This window comes from Microtus oregoni, unplaced genomic scaffold (genome assembly GCF_018167655.1).
Source record: "Microtus oregoni isolate MIOR12 unplaced genomic scaffold, Mior012 000045F_ref0000178, whole genome shotgun sequence".
Lineage (NCBI taxonomy): Eukaryota > Metazoa > Chordata > Mammalia > Rodentia > Cricetidae > Microtus > Microtus oregoni.
The window spans coordinates 15680301-15693865 of NW_024543219.1; the positions used below are offsets into that span (position 1 = coordinate 15680301).

General features: G+C 38.2%; 1 protein-coding gene and 1 non-coding gene across 2 annotated transcripts in view; one reads left to right on the forward strand and one right to left on the reverse strand.

Moving 5' to 3' along the window:
- Positions 1 to 13565, reverse strand: part of Exoc5 (exocyst complex component 5) — a 55720-nt gene that overhangs the window by 30948 nt on the left and 11207 nt on the right. The window contains exons 2-4 of the mRNA XM_041633971.1: positions 7718 to 7812; positions 5965 to 6112; positions 3042 to 3236 (exon numbers count right to left, since the gene is read on the reverse strand). Of these exons, the coding sequence (XP_041489905.1) occupies positions 3042 to 3236; positions 5965 to 6112; positions 7718 to 7812 (438 nt within the window). The remainder of the gene's footprint in view (positions 1 to 3041; positions 3237 to 5964; positions 6113 to 7717; positions 7813 to 13565) is intronic.
- Trnal-uaa lies at positions 1991 to 2073 on the forward strand. The gene has a single exon. It is a non-coding gene; the product is annotated as a tRNA-Leu (tRNA).

Sequence of the window (13565 nt, forward strand, 5' to 3'; positions counted from 1 at the left end):
TAAGCATTCAAATAAATATAAATCAAATTTTTTTAAATCAATCTAAATATAGATACTTCTTCCAACTTCTTTCCTGAGTTTCAAAAGGAAAGCAGCAAAAAATGACTCCTAACGATATGCTGTTATATCCATAGATCAGTGTCTCACTCAGCCATCATCAGAGATGGCTCCTCCTGCACTGGATGGGAACTAATGGACAGACAGACCCACAACTGGACACTGCAGAGAGTGAAACCTTGGAGCACTCAGTCCTAAATGGGATGTTTCTAGTTTTTCTCTCTCCTCAGGGCTCAGGGAACCCTCCAGAAAAGGTGGAATGATTGTAAGAGTCAGAGAAAAGCCCAAGAAAACGAGACCTTCTAAACACAGCAGTTCTGACAGACACAAGAACTCACAGAAACTACGACAGCAAGCACAGAGCTCACACAGGTCTTGGAGCAGCAAGGGGAAGTAGACACAAGCCTGCATCCTAACCCAGCTCTCTCCACTGATACTCGCTTACAAATGAAAAATTAATTTTCTCTACCTGAGTCTCACTGGGTATACAAACCACTCTTAAGAACAAGTGATGCAGGATGTCCCTCTGTATTCTGTGAATATGTTTTATTACCATTAGTTAATAAAGAAGCTCCTTCAGAATATAACTAGGCAGGAAGTCCAAGCAGACAGACAGGGAAAAAGCAGGCAGAGTTGGAGAGATGCCAGCAGCCCCCGAAGTAAGATGCCAGAGAAATTATGGGTAAGCCATGGGGCACATGGTGATATACAGATTATTAGAAATGGGTTAATTTACTTCTTACTGGCTAACCAGTAAAAAGCCTGAACCACTGACCAAACAATTATAATTAATATTAAGCCTCCAAATCATTATTTCATAAGTGGCTGCCGGGAAGGTGGTCAGGAGAGAAACTTCCTCAGCAGGACGGGACATGACAGAGAAAAGCCTTCAGCTACAGTCAGGCCCCATGTCCATCAGTAGATGGTTGACACAAAATGAAAACAATGGCATTTTGGAGGTGCTCTGTCTTATAACATTTTGTAAGGGTTTTTTTGGTTTTTTTTTTTTTTTTTTTTGGCTTGGTTTTGTTTTTTTTAACCTTGTCTCATTAGGCTTTGTAAAGTTTTTTGTTTTTTTAAATTTATAGGTCCTTTTTATATATATTATGGTTCCCAGTTTTGTGATTTTATGGGAATTCTGTATGTGTGAATATATATATATTCAGATATATATATATATCTGAATCTGTGTGTTTCTTGAGATTTTTCTTTGGCTTGTTTTTTTCTAATTATTTTGTCTTATACTAGTTTGCTTTCATTTTATATAATAATAATAAAGTTTTTGATGCTGATAATAATAATTTCTAGACAACTGCATGTTGTCTAGGTGTGTTTATCCCTTCCAACTAGTCTCCAAGGTGACACACTTTGGTGGCTATAGAGCTAATGCACTCATCTAGTTATTGGAAATGTTGGAAGGCAACTTAGAAATAGTGCACACAGAAAATACAATCAGAGAATTGTTTATTAATAATTATTGCATAATCATAATAATTACTATTTTAGATAATTGCCTGTATCATAATGAGTGAGAAAGAAAGAAGTAGACTTTGGTAGGTGGATTTGGGAGGAGTTGGGGGAGGAGAAACCATAATCATAATATATTGTATTAAAAACAATATATTTTCAAAACAACATAAAATAAAAACAGGCTAATATGTTGGTTAAGACAGTTGTATTTTGCTTAGAGCATACAATCAAAAGTAACCCAACAAATCAGTCTTACTATGTCCAACTTATTTTATATAAAACAGAATTTTCATGTTTTAAGTAGGTACTTCCGTACTATATTTATTAGTATTTAGAAAAAAAGCTTAAAAATTCTATAATTATCCTGAAATGCAAATTGCTATTCAAGTCTCATATACATTCTTGTATCTAAACCATATAAATATAAAATGAAACTACCAGTATATAACAAATTCTTGCCGGCACCAGGATGGCCGAGTGGTTAAGGCGTTGGACTTAAGATCCAATGGACATATGTCTGCGTGGGTTCGAACCCCACTCCTGGTATAAGTGCTATTCAGCCTGGTCTACAGAGCTAGTTCCAGGACAGGCTCCAAAGCCACAGAGAAACCCTGGCTTGCAAAACTAAAAAAAAAAAAAACAACAACAACAACAAAAAAAACCAAATTCTTAATATCACTTTTCTTGTTATTTATCAGGACTATTTAATACTATAATCCTTGAAACTCAATCTTTAAAAGCTGACTTTTCTTTAGAGGGAGTACCTACAGACATGTAACCATTTTCATATGTAAATATTATAAATCCTTTAGCTTTACACAGTTCTACTAATAAGAATATGTTGCTTAATTCAAAACAAACCTCATTAATATTTAGATTTTAACATCTTGAAATCTGATGTTCTGCATAGTAAATTTGGAATAAATCAGCAAAACTGTATTCAACATATGAGTGGGTTAACAGTAGAGCAAGCCTATGATTCATGAGACTATCTTTTCTTCGTTTACATTGTGATTTTTTTCCCTCTATAGGGAGGAAACCAAGCTAAGATGCCTTCTCTCAGAATTGACAACCAATACCACATACCTTTAAACGAATATTAAGTGACTATGTTATGAAAAGAATAACATAACCAACACAAGAGTTTTCAATGATCATGATCTAATTTTGCTTTATTTCTTTATAAGGGATCTTGATTCAAGTAAATAAAACTAGGACTTGTGGATTCCTTTACAGAAAGACATTTCAGCTCCTCAACAACTTAGGTTAGATCTACTACCCTATAGTATACAACTATTAAAGACTATGTAAATTTAATTAATATTAAAAGTCAAAGGATAGGGAAATATTTAAAAATAGTTATCTCAGCATCTAAAACGAACTGTAATTTCATAAATAAAAACGTAAGGTGACTGTTCATAGGTGAAGTCCCCACACATGCAAACAAATCTTTTTTAAAATATAAGGCAAACCAATTAAAATTTGATTATTGCTTTTATTTTGGCAATGCTTACCTTTTCAGAATTTGTAAAAACATCAGATTTCAATTCTCCATCTAGAAACTCATTAAAATATTTCATCAATTTCTGAGCCTCTACTGCACGTTGTCTAGGTGTATTTACCCCCTCCAATTGGTCTCCAAGGTGACACACTTTTGTGGCTACATAGCTAATGTGCTCATCTAATTCTTGAAAATGTTGAAAGGCAACCTAGGAAAAGAGCGCACAGAAAATACAATCAGAGAATTAAGTCTATAAATTAATACCTATCAAAACTAAACTATCAGTTCAGGGCATTAATGGTAGAGCAGCCTATCCTAGGTTTGACCACTAACATAGCACAAAACATATATACATACCAACCTCACTACTACTCTCTAAGAATAACACAGACCTTACATACGAGATCCACAGAATAATTTATACTCGTTAGCATGACATGATCTGACAACTCTTAACCAAGTTTCCAACTTTTACACACAGGCAACTAGAAGTCCTAAATGATGACTGTGAAAACAATGAGGTGCCAGAAAGGCTAGACCTGGGGAGGGAGAATACACCTGTGGGGAGGAAGGAGAATACACCTGTGGGGAGGAAGGAGAACACACCTGTGGGGAGGAGGGAGAATACACCTGTGGGGAGGAGGGAGAATACACTTGATGGGAGGAGGGATAATACACCTGTGGAGAGGGAGAATACACCTGATGGGAGGAGGGGGAATACACCTGTGGGGAGGAGGGAGAATACACCTGATGGGAGGAGGGAGAATACACCTGTGGGGAGGGAGAATACACCTGATGGGAGGAGGGGAATACACCTGTGGGGAGGGAGAATACACCTGATGGGAGGAGGGGAATACACCTGATGGGAGGAGGGAGAATACACCTGTGGGGAGGAGGGAGAATACACCTGTGGGGAAGGAGAATACACCTGATGGGAGGAGGGAGAATACACCTGATGGGAGGAGGGAGAATACATCTGTGGGAAAGAGGGAGAATACACCTGTGGGAAGGGGGAATATACCTCTATACCTGTGGGCAGGTACGCTTGCCTATGCAATGCAGTTTAGAGGTTAGAGGGCAACACCAGGTGCCTTTCACCTTACTTCATGAGATACAGTCTCACTGAACTCAGAGCTGCCTCTATTTTTGCTCTCTGCTCCCTATCCCTGTGCTAAGGCTGCAGTGAACGCCACCAGACCCAGCTTTTTAGGGCTCAGGTCCTTGTGCTTGCACAGCAAGCCCTTCACCCACAGCCACCTCCCCAGCTCTGGGACTGGGTTTCTGAAGAACACTTTTGCTACTAAACTAAAAAAATTAGAAAATGTATTAGAGGTTGAAGGGTACTGACTAAAAAGAAAACATTAACATTAAAAATATCTAAAAATCAAAGCTAAGTTGGGTGTGGTGATAGCCTGTAATTTCAGCACATGGGACGAGGAGATAGGAAGAAATTGCAAGTGAGAGGCCAATCAGCACTACGGATCAAGACTCTGCCTTAATACTTCCACCAAAATGCAAGTGACACTAATATTTATGACAAATTTGTTCAAGTTTTGAAAACAGGATGGACTATAGCAATTATCCTGCTAAAGCCAAGTTTCCCTTGCCCTACAATCCATGAAAACTGAATGCAATCAATCCCTTAGATTACCGCTGATAATTCAGTAAGATACTTTTGCTCTAATGTTAAAGGGGGAAAAGCTGAAACATTTGAAGACTTTCCATCAGATACTATTCTAAACATATCACTTTTTATATATTACTATCAATATGTTTACTTATTTAGTAATTATAACCCATTTTACACATAAAAACATGAAGTTCAGAGATGTTAAATTGCTGGAGATTATACAATTAGCTTAGTGGTCAGGTTACAATTCAAACCCAGGCAGACGAGCTCCAGTTTGTTACATCAACTATTAATATTGTTTTTATTAATCACGGAATAATTGTATTAGAAGATTATAGAAACTGTCACCATGATTATTCAAAAACATTGAAATTATTTACTTTTTAAATCAAATACTTTACCACAGCCATATAGAAATAAGCTTGCTCCCCAGGAGTGAGAAAACTCAACAATGTTCTTCAAACTACACTTAGAAAAGACAAACTCCAAATTAAACCAAGCCAGGGAATGGGATTCAGACATTCAGACCTAATAGGAGATAAGAAGTCTGGTAAGCTAGCCTGGGGTCAGGCTAGCGGTTTGGTTTCACTGAAAAGTAGACTGAGGAAGAGAGTTCTGTAGCAGTTTTCCCACAGCTACAGTAGAGCTCTCACTGAGCGCATCCTAGGGGCTTTTGTGAAACCACTCAAATCAAGTTTCTTTAGGGCAGCAGTTCTCAACCTGTGAGTCATAACCCCTCCCATATCAGATATTTAAATTATGCTTTATAATAGTAGCAAAATTATAGTTATGAAGTAGCAACAAGATTTTATGGTTGGGGGTTCACCACAGCATGGTGAACTGTGTCAAAGGATCACAACATTATGAAGTTTGAGAACCACTGAGGTAGGGGATAATTTGATCCAGATCTGGCTTTATTTATGATTAAATAAAATTAAAATGACTTCATAAATATCCATTTTAATTAAAAATTTCTCAAAGAGCAGATCTATGGACTAGTCAGTCTTGTGAAAGCTTACTCAATTAGAGGTGAAGCAAGGGTCACAATCTGGCATCTACCACCCTAACCTGAAAAGGGGAATCCTGTGATTCCAAACCCACCCAAGCAGCACACCAATACCAATAGTAGGAAATAACAATACATTATCTTATTCCACAGGACCAGAGAGTTACAAGTTACTACAATTTGACTTGACTCTTCAAATGCCTAAAGCTGAAAAGGAATAAAGATATAACCAAAAAAACAAAAGGAAAGAAAATATGTTATAATCTATATAAATCATTCATTCCTTAGCTAAATGTATACCTGATTGCTTTTCTGGAGCTCTTGTACCTTCTTAGCAAATTCCTTAGCTTCCTTCTGACACTGCTGTTCTAACTTCTCCACCTTCCTTTGAATTCTTTCATCCATTATCTGAAGTTCTTGAATATGATTCACAAATTCTTCTAACAACCTAACAGAGGAAAGTAATAGTACAATCAATTTGCCTAGTATTAATCAAAAGGAAATCACCAGATTGCTTTAGGAAGGTCTTAACAGGGTTTGTTGAGATAGGGATAAGCATGTTCATTTTCTTTAACAGTACCTTGCAATTTCTACAATGGGGAAAAAAACTTTTGGTGTGGTTTTAAAATTACATAGCATTTGAAAATACAGCCAGTTCTTATTGACTTTGCAATGGATTATCTCTAAGGTAAAGGAAAACCTCAAAGAATCACCATTCAATATCCAAGCAAGCTTTAGAATTTAAAAATCAGAAAGATAAATGTACAATAAAAAATGCACCACAGACTTCAGTGACTTTGTTTCCCTGATTTACAGCTATTAAATTTAAAAGAACATAGCCAAATTTTCATTATTATTTATTTGCCTGTTCAGAGTTGGGGGTTTTGCTATGTATTCTAACCTCCAACTCACAGCTCTGTATTCTAGACTACCCTCCAACTCACAGCTGTGTATTCTAGACTAACCTCCAACTCACAGCTATGTATTCTAGACTACCCTCCAACTCACAGCTGTGTATTCTAGACTAACCTCCAACTCACAGCTATGTATTCTAGACTACCCTCCAACTCACAGCTATGTATTCTAGACTACCCTCCAACTCACAGCTATGTATTCTAGACTACCCTCCAACTCACAGCTGTGTATTCTAGACTAACCTCCAACTCACAGCTGTGTATTCTAGACTAACCTCCAACTCACAGCTGTGTATTCTAGACTAACCTCTGACAGCTCTGTATTCTAGACTACCCTCCAACTCACAGCTCTGTATTCTAGACTACCCTCCAACTCACAGCTCTGTATTCTAGACTAACCTCCAACTCACAGCTCTGTATTCTAGACTACCCTCCAACTCACAGCTCTGTATTCTAGACTAACTGCCAACTCACAGCTGTGTATTCTAGACTAACCTCCAACTCACAGCTCTGTATTCTAGACTACCCTCCAACTCACAGCTCTGTATTCTAGACTAACCTCCAACTCGCAGCTATGTATTCTAGACTAACCTCTAACTCACAGCTCTGCCTTAGCCCGAGTGCTGAGATTACAGGTGTGCACTACCACACGCAACCAAGTTTTAATTTCAGAAGCATAACCAGACCTTTCTAATTTAATGCTAAGTGGAGAAATTAAACTCTTTTTAAGATTTATTTATTTATTATGTATACAGTATTCTGTCTGCTTGGATGCCTACAGTTAGGAAGAGGGCACCAGATCTCATTACAGATGGTTGTGAGCCACCATGTGGTTGCTGAGAATTGAACTCAGGACCTCTGGAAGAGCAGCCAGTGCTCTTAACCTCTGAGCCATCTCCCCAACCCAAGAAATTAAACTCTTAATGTCAATAAAATCCTCATCCAATCAGCTCAAGTGCTTAAGGAAAAATACAGTTTCAGACTTCTAATGGTGTAAGAAACTTTTTGAGATGGGGACAAACTGTTAATTAAAATTGTTTTATATGAACACTGAAAGAAACCCCAATACAGTTGTCTCTAATCGAAACAGAATTTGTAGTACTACATTGGGACTATCAAAATTTTGTTTTTTAGTTTACCTTTTGGGATCAAAAGCTTCAGATCCACCTCTAGAACCACCTCCTGGGGTTCTCCACACCAGACGCTCGATGTATTCATCAGCCACAAAAGGCTCCTGGTTCATAGAATAAACATGTTTTAACAAGACTTTACAGAACAAGTTACAGTCTAAAACAGGCTTTACTACTTAAGATCTTGAAAACTGATGTCTATTTTATTATTGAAAAGGTTTTTGTTGTTTAAAATTCTTTAATAAATAAGGCTAATTAATTAATTAAAGAAAAGTAGGATACTAAAATATTAGAACAGCATTACTGACCAGTTGGAGCAACCAAATACAAAATGAGGAAAGGGTATAAGAAGGTAATTTATTCAAACAAACAAAAAACTTAAACCTAAAACAAAACAAAAGGTATAGCTTTACTAGCAATCAAACAATTTAAGTAATCTTTGGGGGGGGGGCATGAGGGAAAAATAGGGTCTCTCTATGTAGCACTGGCTTGTCTGAAACTTGATATGAAGACCAGGTTTGGTGTGGGACAATTTTGTATTCTGTCAATTATGTTTTAAATAAACACTGATTGGCCAGTAGCCAGGCAGGAAGTATAGGCAGGACAACCAGATGGAAGATGAGGCGGGGTAATAAGAACAGGAGAATTCTGGGAAGGAGGAAGCCCATTCCTCTGCAGTCCTGTCCAGACACCGAAGAAGCAGGATGTCACCTGCCCCACTGAAAAAGGCACTGAGCCATGTGGCTAACATAGGTAAGAATATAGGTTAATATACGTTACAAGAATTAATAAGAAGCCTGAGCTAATGAGCTAACCAGTTTATAATTAATATAGACCTCTGTGTAATTTCTTTGGGGCTAAATGGCTGTGGGACCTGGTGGGAGGACAGAAACCAGGCAGGACAGAACCTCAGACAACACAGGTTGGCCTTAAACTCAAGAGATCTTCCTGTCTCTGCCTTGCCAGTGCTGCTGGGAACCGTAACCCTAACCAAAGCATGAGCCACATGACATCCATTAAGTTATTATTTTTTTAACCCCAGAAGAAGAGAACTGTATTTTAATTATAGAGTGCAGTGTGGTAAGAGGACAGGATGCTGACAGTTGCATGGCACAGCTGCCAACCAGGCAGAGCCTTTCAGGAAGATAGCTGGCAACCTCCTAGCAACATCAGCAGTGTTACCAATGCTCAGCTCCAACCCCATCATTTTATTTTCCCACGGCTTGGAGAATGAGGCAAGATCATAATAAATTCTTGGTTGCAAAGCAAGTCCCTGTCTCAAAAACAGAGATTAAAAATAAAATTATAAGGAAATGCATATATGAACAATAAATTCTGGAGTAACTGTACATTGTGTATAATGCTGTAAACTACATACATATTCAATAAAACTTCACTTAAAAGTGGGTAAACTTGGGCTGGAGAGGTAGCTCAGAGGTTAAGAGCACTGACTGCTCTTCCAGAGGTCCTAAATTCAATTCCCAGCAACCACATGGTGGCTCACAACCATCTATAATGAGATCTGGTGCCCTCTACTGGCCTATAGGATATATGTAGGCAGAATACTGTATACATAATAAATAAATAAATCTTTTTTTTTAAAAAGTGGGTAAACTTATATTCAAAGCTATGTACTATTAAAATCACATAAAACATTCAATGAAATGAGTTAACATGTATACACTATGTGAAAACAAGCACATTAAATTTTCTCAGATACAGCATTATTAGACTACTATTATTTAAGTTATTAAAGTACAAAGTCCAATCAAAAATAGTAAATATGCATGTTGGGCAAAATGATGCAGGTTTGCAATCTTTGCACTTTAAAACTTTTGAAGAGCAAAGACTTGTAAAAGCAACATGAACACTTAAGTTCAAAGTGTTAAACAAAAATCTGTTAAGAAATCCTATACCCAGCAATACCAGCATTCAAAAGCAAGGGAGAAACTGAGATGTTCTGAAATTAAAATAAATAAGGAAATAACAACTGAAAGTCTGTTACTTGCCTAGGATATGAGGTAAAATAAATGACCACTATACAATAACCTAAAAACATATAAAATAAAAATCCTAATAGACTGCTGGAAGGCCTTGCTGGCTGGCCAACAGCTTTTCCCAAAATTTCAGAGACATAAAGACTCTTCCTCCCCAGCAAAATTTCCTGCTCTCTACCTGCCCTTAGCTGGAGAATGTCCCTTGAACCAGAGAACTGACCTTATCTGAAGGCTGTGTCTAAGCCAGATGCCTGATTTAGCTTTAGCCTGACCCTTGGCACAGATTCTTGCTAGAAGATTTGTGCTAGGAGCTCTGCTATAGGACCCTACTGTCACATACGGAGCCTAATGCTAGGAGCGTGCCACTGAATACAAACTAGGGTTTGTCCCAGGCTCCCCAATCCTAAACATTCCTTATATTCTGGAATAAAGCTGAGATGATTCACTAAAGTCTGTCTCCTGGCTGCTATCTAAGTCATACCCACAGCTGTCAGAACCTTGTTCCCCGCTTCTGCTCCCTCCACCCTTGTGGACCAATGCAGACAAGCAGAGCCGCAAAAGATAAGTAAACAGAAAGGTAGTTAAGTCTTAAATAATAAAACCAGCTACAACTTGATATTTTGTTTCATATGTAATTTAAGAAATTAATATACTTTACAAGTTATAAGCTTATGTTTGAGGCATATAATATATAAAGGTAATTTTGTGATTCAACAATAAATGAGACTTTGGGTAACTGCCCAAATAGCCAGTTGTCTTTGTCATTTTTTACACCTTTTGAAAGTTGCTCAATTGCACTTTCTGTTTTCTCAAGTAATATTATTTCCCTTCTCAGGTCTTTAATGGGGCTAAAGACTAGATAGTCATAGTTACTTCCATCTCATGACTTAGCCAAGCCATTTTTAATATAAGACTCCGACTATTAAAACATTTAACATGTTTCTTGTTTAATGCTGTTAATGCTGGCTGTAATTCTAATTTTTATGTATGTTTTTGCCTCCTCTTTTCCCTGGAAAGTATATAATATTTGTTCTTATTGTATATAGTTTGTATTAGGCCTAAAACTCTTATTAGACAAAAGGGAAAGCTGTTGAGGGAACTCCTTCAGCCAAAGCCATTTGGTCTCATAAGTGCAGATGAAATGCGTGCAGGGTCCTTTTTTCTGCTGGATTCAGTTCCAGTTCCCAGTGCACGCAGAGACTGCAAATGGCTACCCTTACTGTGAGTTTATCCCCAAATAAATAAACCTTTGCTACTACTACAAGAATTAGGAACAAGAAGTGCAAATGCCCTGCCTACCCTATCTCCTAGTCTGTTCATGTCTCATGTCTGCAGTGAAAGAGATCTTGATATTGAAGGGGGAATGCTTTTGCCTAAGCACAAGGGAAGTAAGAAGTGCACTAAAGAGGTTGGGGAGATGACTCACACTTAAGAGGACCTGAGTTCAATTTCCAGCTGTGTTAGGGATCTCACAACTGCCTGTAACCCCAGTCCCAAGGAATCTGATGCCCTCTTCTGGCCTCCACAGACACATGCACACATGTAGCATATACCTTCACAGGCACATATACTTCAAACAAAAAATTCCAAAAGAAAAAGTAGGGCTGCATTAAACTCTGGCTTTCAGTGCTGCTTGATAACACTGGCTGCTTGTATTCAGAGAATAAAGGGGAAATAAAGTATTCACCTTTGGCGGGGGCAATCAACTGTGATCTTCAAGGAGGGAGAGGTGCTGTTATATACCAAAGCAGAGACTAGTATCTTCTGTGTCACAAAAATAATTCTCTTGGGAAGATCAATCCCCTCCGTTTTGAAAGAACACAGATAAGTGTCACAACAACAGCCTAAGAAGACTATGTCAACCAGTTTAGATAGTAAGAATGACAAAAATACTAACTATAAGTAAGATGGAATTAGCATGATCACAAAGGAGATAAAGGGTCAGCTGCAACTTGAACCATCTAGCTACCAGACCAGAGATTCACTCTACTTTTAATGATCTTTAATTTCCTCCATGAGACTGAACTGGAATCCTGGAGGATCTGCTATCAAATGAATATGGTGTAGACTCTAGTGACACAGGGTGTCCTATTGTGGACAGTGATGTACCTCCAGCTCTCCCTGCAAAAAAAGACTTGCTTGATGCTTTTACCTGGTGATCCTCCAGCTACTGAGTGTCATATTTAATTGATCATACCTTTCTCAGTGTAACACAGCTTCAGTGATGAGACAGGAGCATGACCATGATGTGTATGGTCAAAACCAGACAAAGTGACAAGTTTCATAACTTTTAGTTAGTTTCATAACTCCCACACAGATACCACCAACACAGCACACCGCCATATATGTTCTGCTTCTCATACGCCCTATCTTACTTCCTCACCTACCTCTTTACCCCAGGGGTACCTTCTAATAAATATGATGCATAATAAACTCTCTCAGTATCTGCTTTTAAGAGGACCCAAGCAACAACACTGTCGAGACAACAGTGGTAGAGATGAAAGTGGCAAAGGTCAGAGCATTGGGAAATATGTTCATATAATTTTAAGGGATATATTTAAATACTGCTGAAGAGTTGGAAGTGAAGAGAAAGGAAAGTTAACAGGTAATTTTTTAATTAATTAATTAATTATTATTTTTTATACATTACATCCTGATTGCAGTTTCCCCTCTTCCTCTCTTCCCAGTCCCATCCTCTCCACCTCTGCTCTTCCCCAGATCCACTCCTCCATTTCCCCCACAGAAAAGAGCAGGCCTCCCAGGGATATCAACCAAACACTGGTATAACAAGTCACAATAAGACCAGGCACATAGCCTCATATCAAGGCTAGACAAGGCAACCCAGTAGGATGAAAAGGGTCCCAAGAGAAGGCAACAGACTGAGAGGCAGCCCCACTTCCACTATTAGTAGTCCCACAAGAACACCAAGCCACACATCATAATGTTTATATAGAGGATCTAGGTTAGATGTTGTGACATTTCATTTGTATTTTAATAAATAAAGTTTGCCTGAAAACTAGAGAGTAAAATAGCCGCAATGGTCAGCCTTATAGACCAGGCAGTAGTAACACCTTTAATCCCAGTAGCCACACTAGTCTGCCACAGAAACCGGGCAGAGCAAGTCTTTAATCCCAGCCCTAGAGAGAAATATAGGATGGGAGGAGACAGCTCACAGACTCAGTTTCATTCTGAGATTCCTGGAGGCAAAAGTGCCATTTTTGGACTGAAGTAGATGTAAGAGCCAGTGGCATACTGTTCTGCTTTTCTGAACTTCAGGTTGAACCCCAATTTCTATCTCTGAGTCTTTATCAGTTGTGCTTTGGTCAGACGCATACAACTCCCTATTGTCCATTACATATATGTAGAGGACCTCGGTCAGGCCCATAAAAACTCCCTAATTAATTAATTCTGTGGGCCATCCTGTAGTGTCCGTGACCCCTCTGACTCCTACAATCCTTCCTCTCCCTTTTCCACAAGATTCCCAGTGGGTCTCTGTACGTGCCCTATCAGCTGCTGAATGAAACTAACTGCTCTGATGACAGTTATGCTAGGCTCTGATCCACAAGTATAGCAGAGCATCATTAGGAATAGTTTCATTGACTTTGTTTATTTATAATGCCCGTCAGAAACAGAAATTTCTTAAAGAGGTTTATGATCTGAACAACTATGGTGGTAATTTTTACAGAGATGGATGCCAGGGAAGGTAATGGAAAAGGAATGAGGAAATGAGAGTATATATCTATCATACTATAAACTAGCTGTCAAAGTGAAAATATAAAGCATGTAGTTAAAAAACAAAGTAGGCATTATAGGGACAACAGAATATATAATTTCGAAGTAAACAAACATTTAAAACCTCA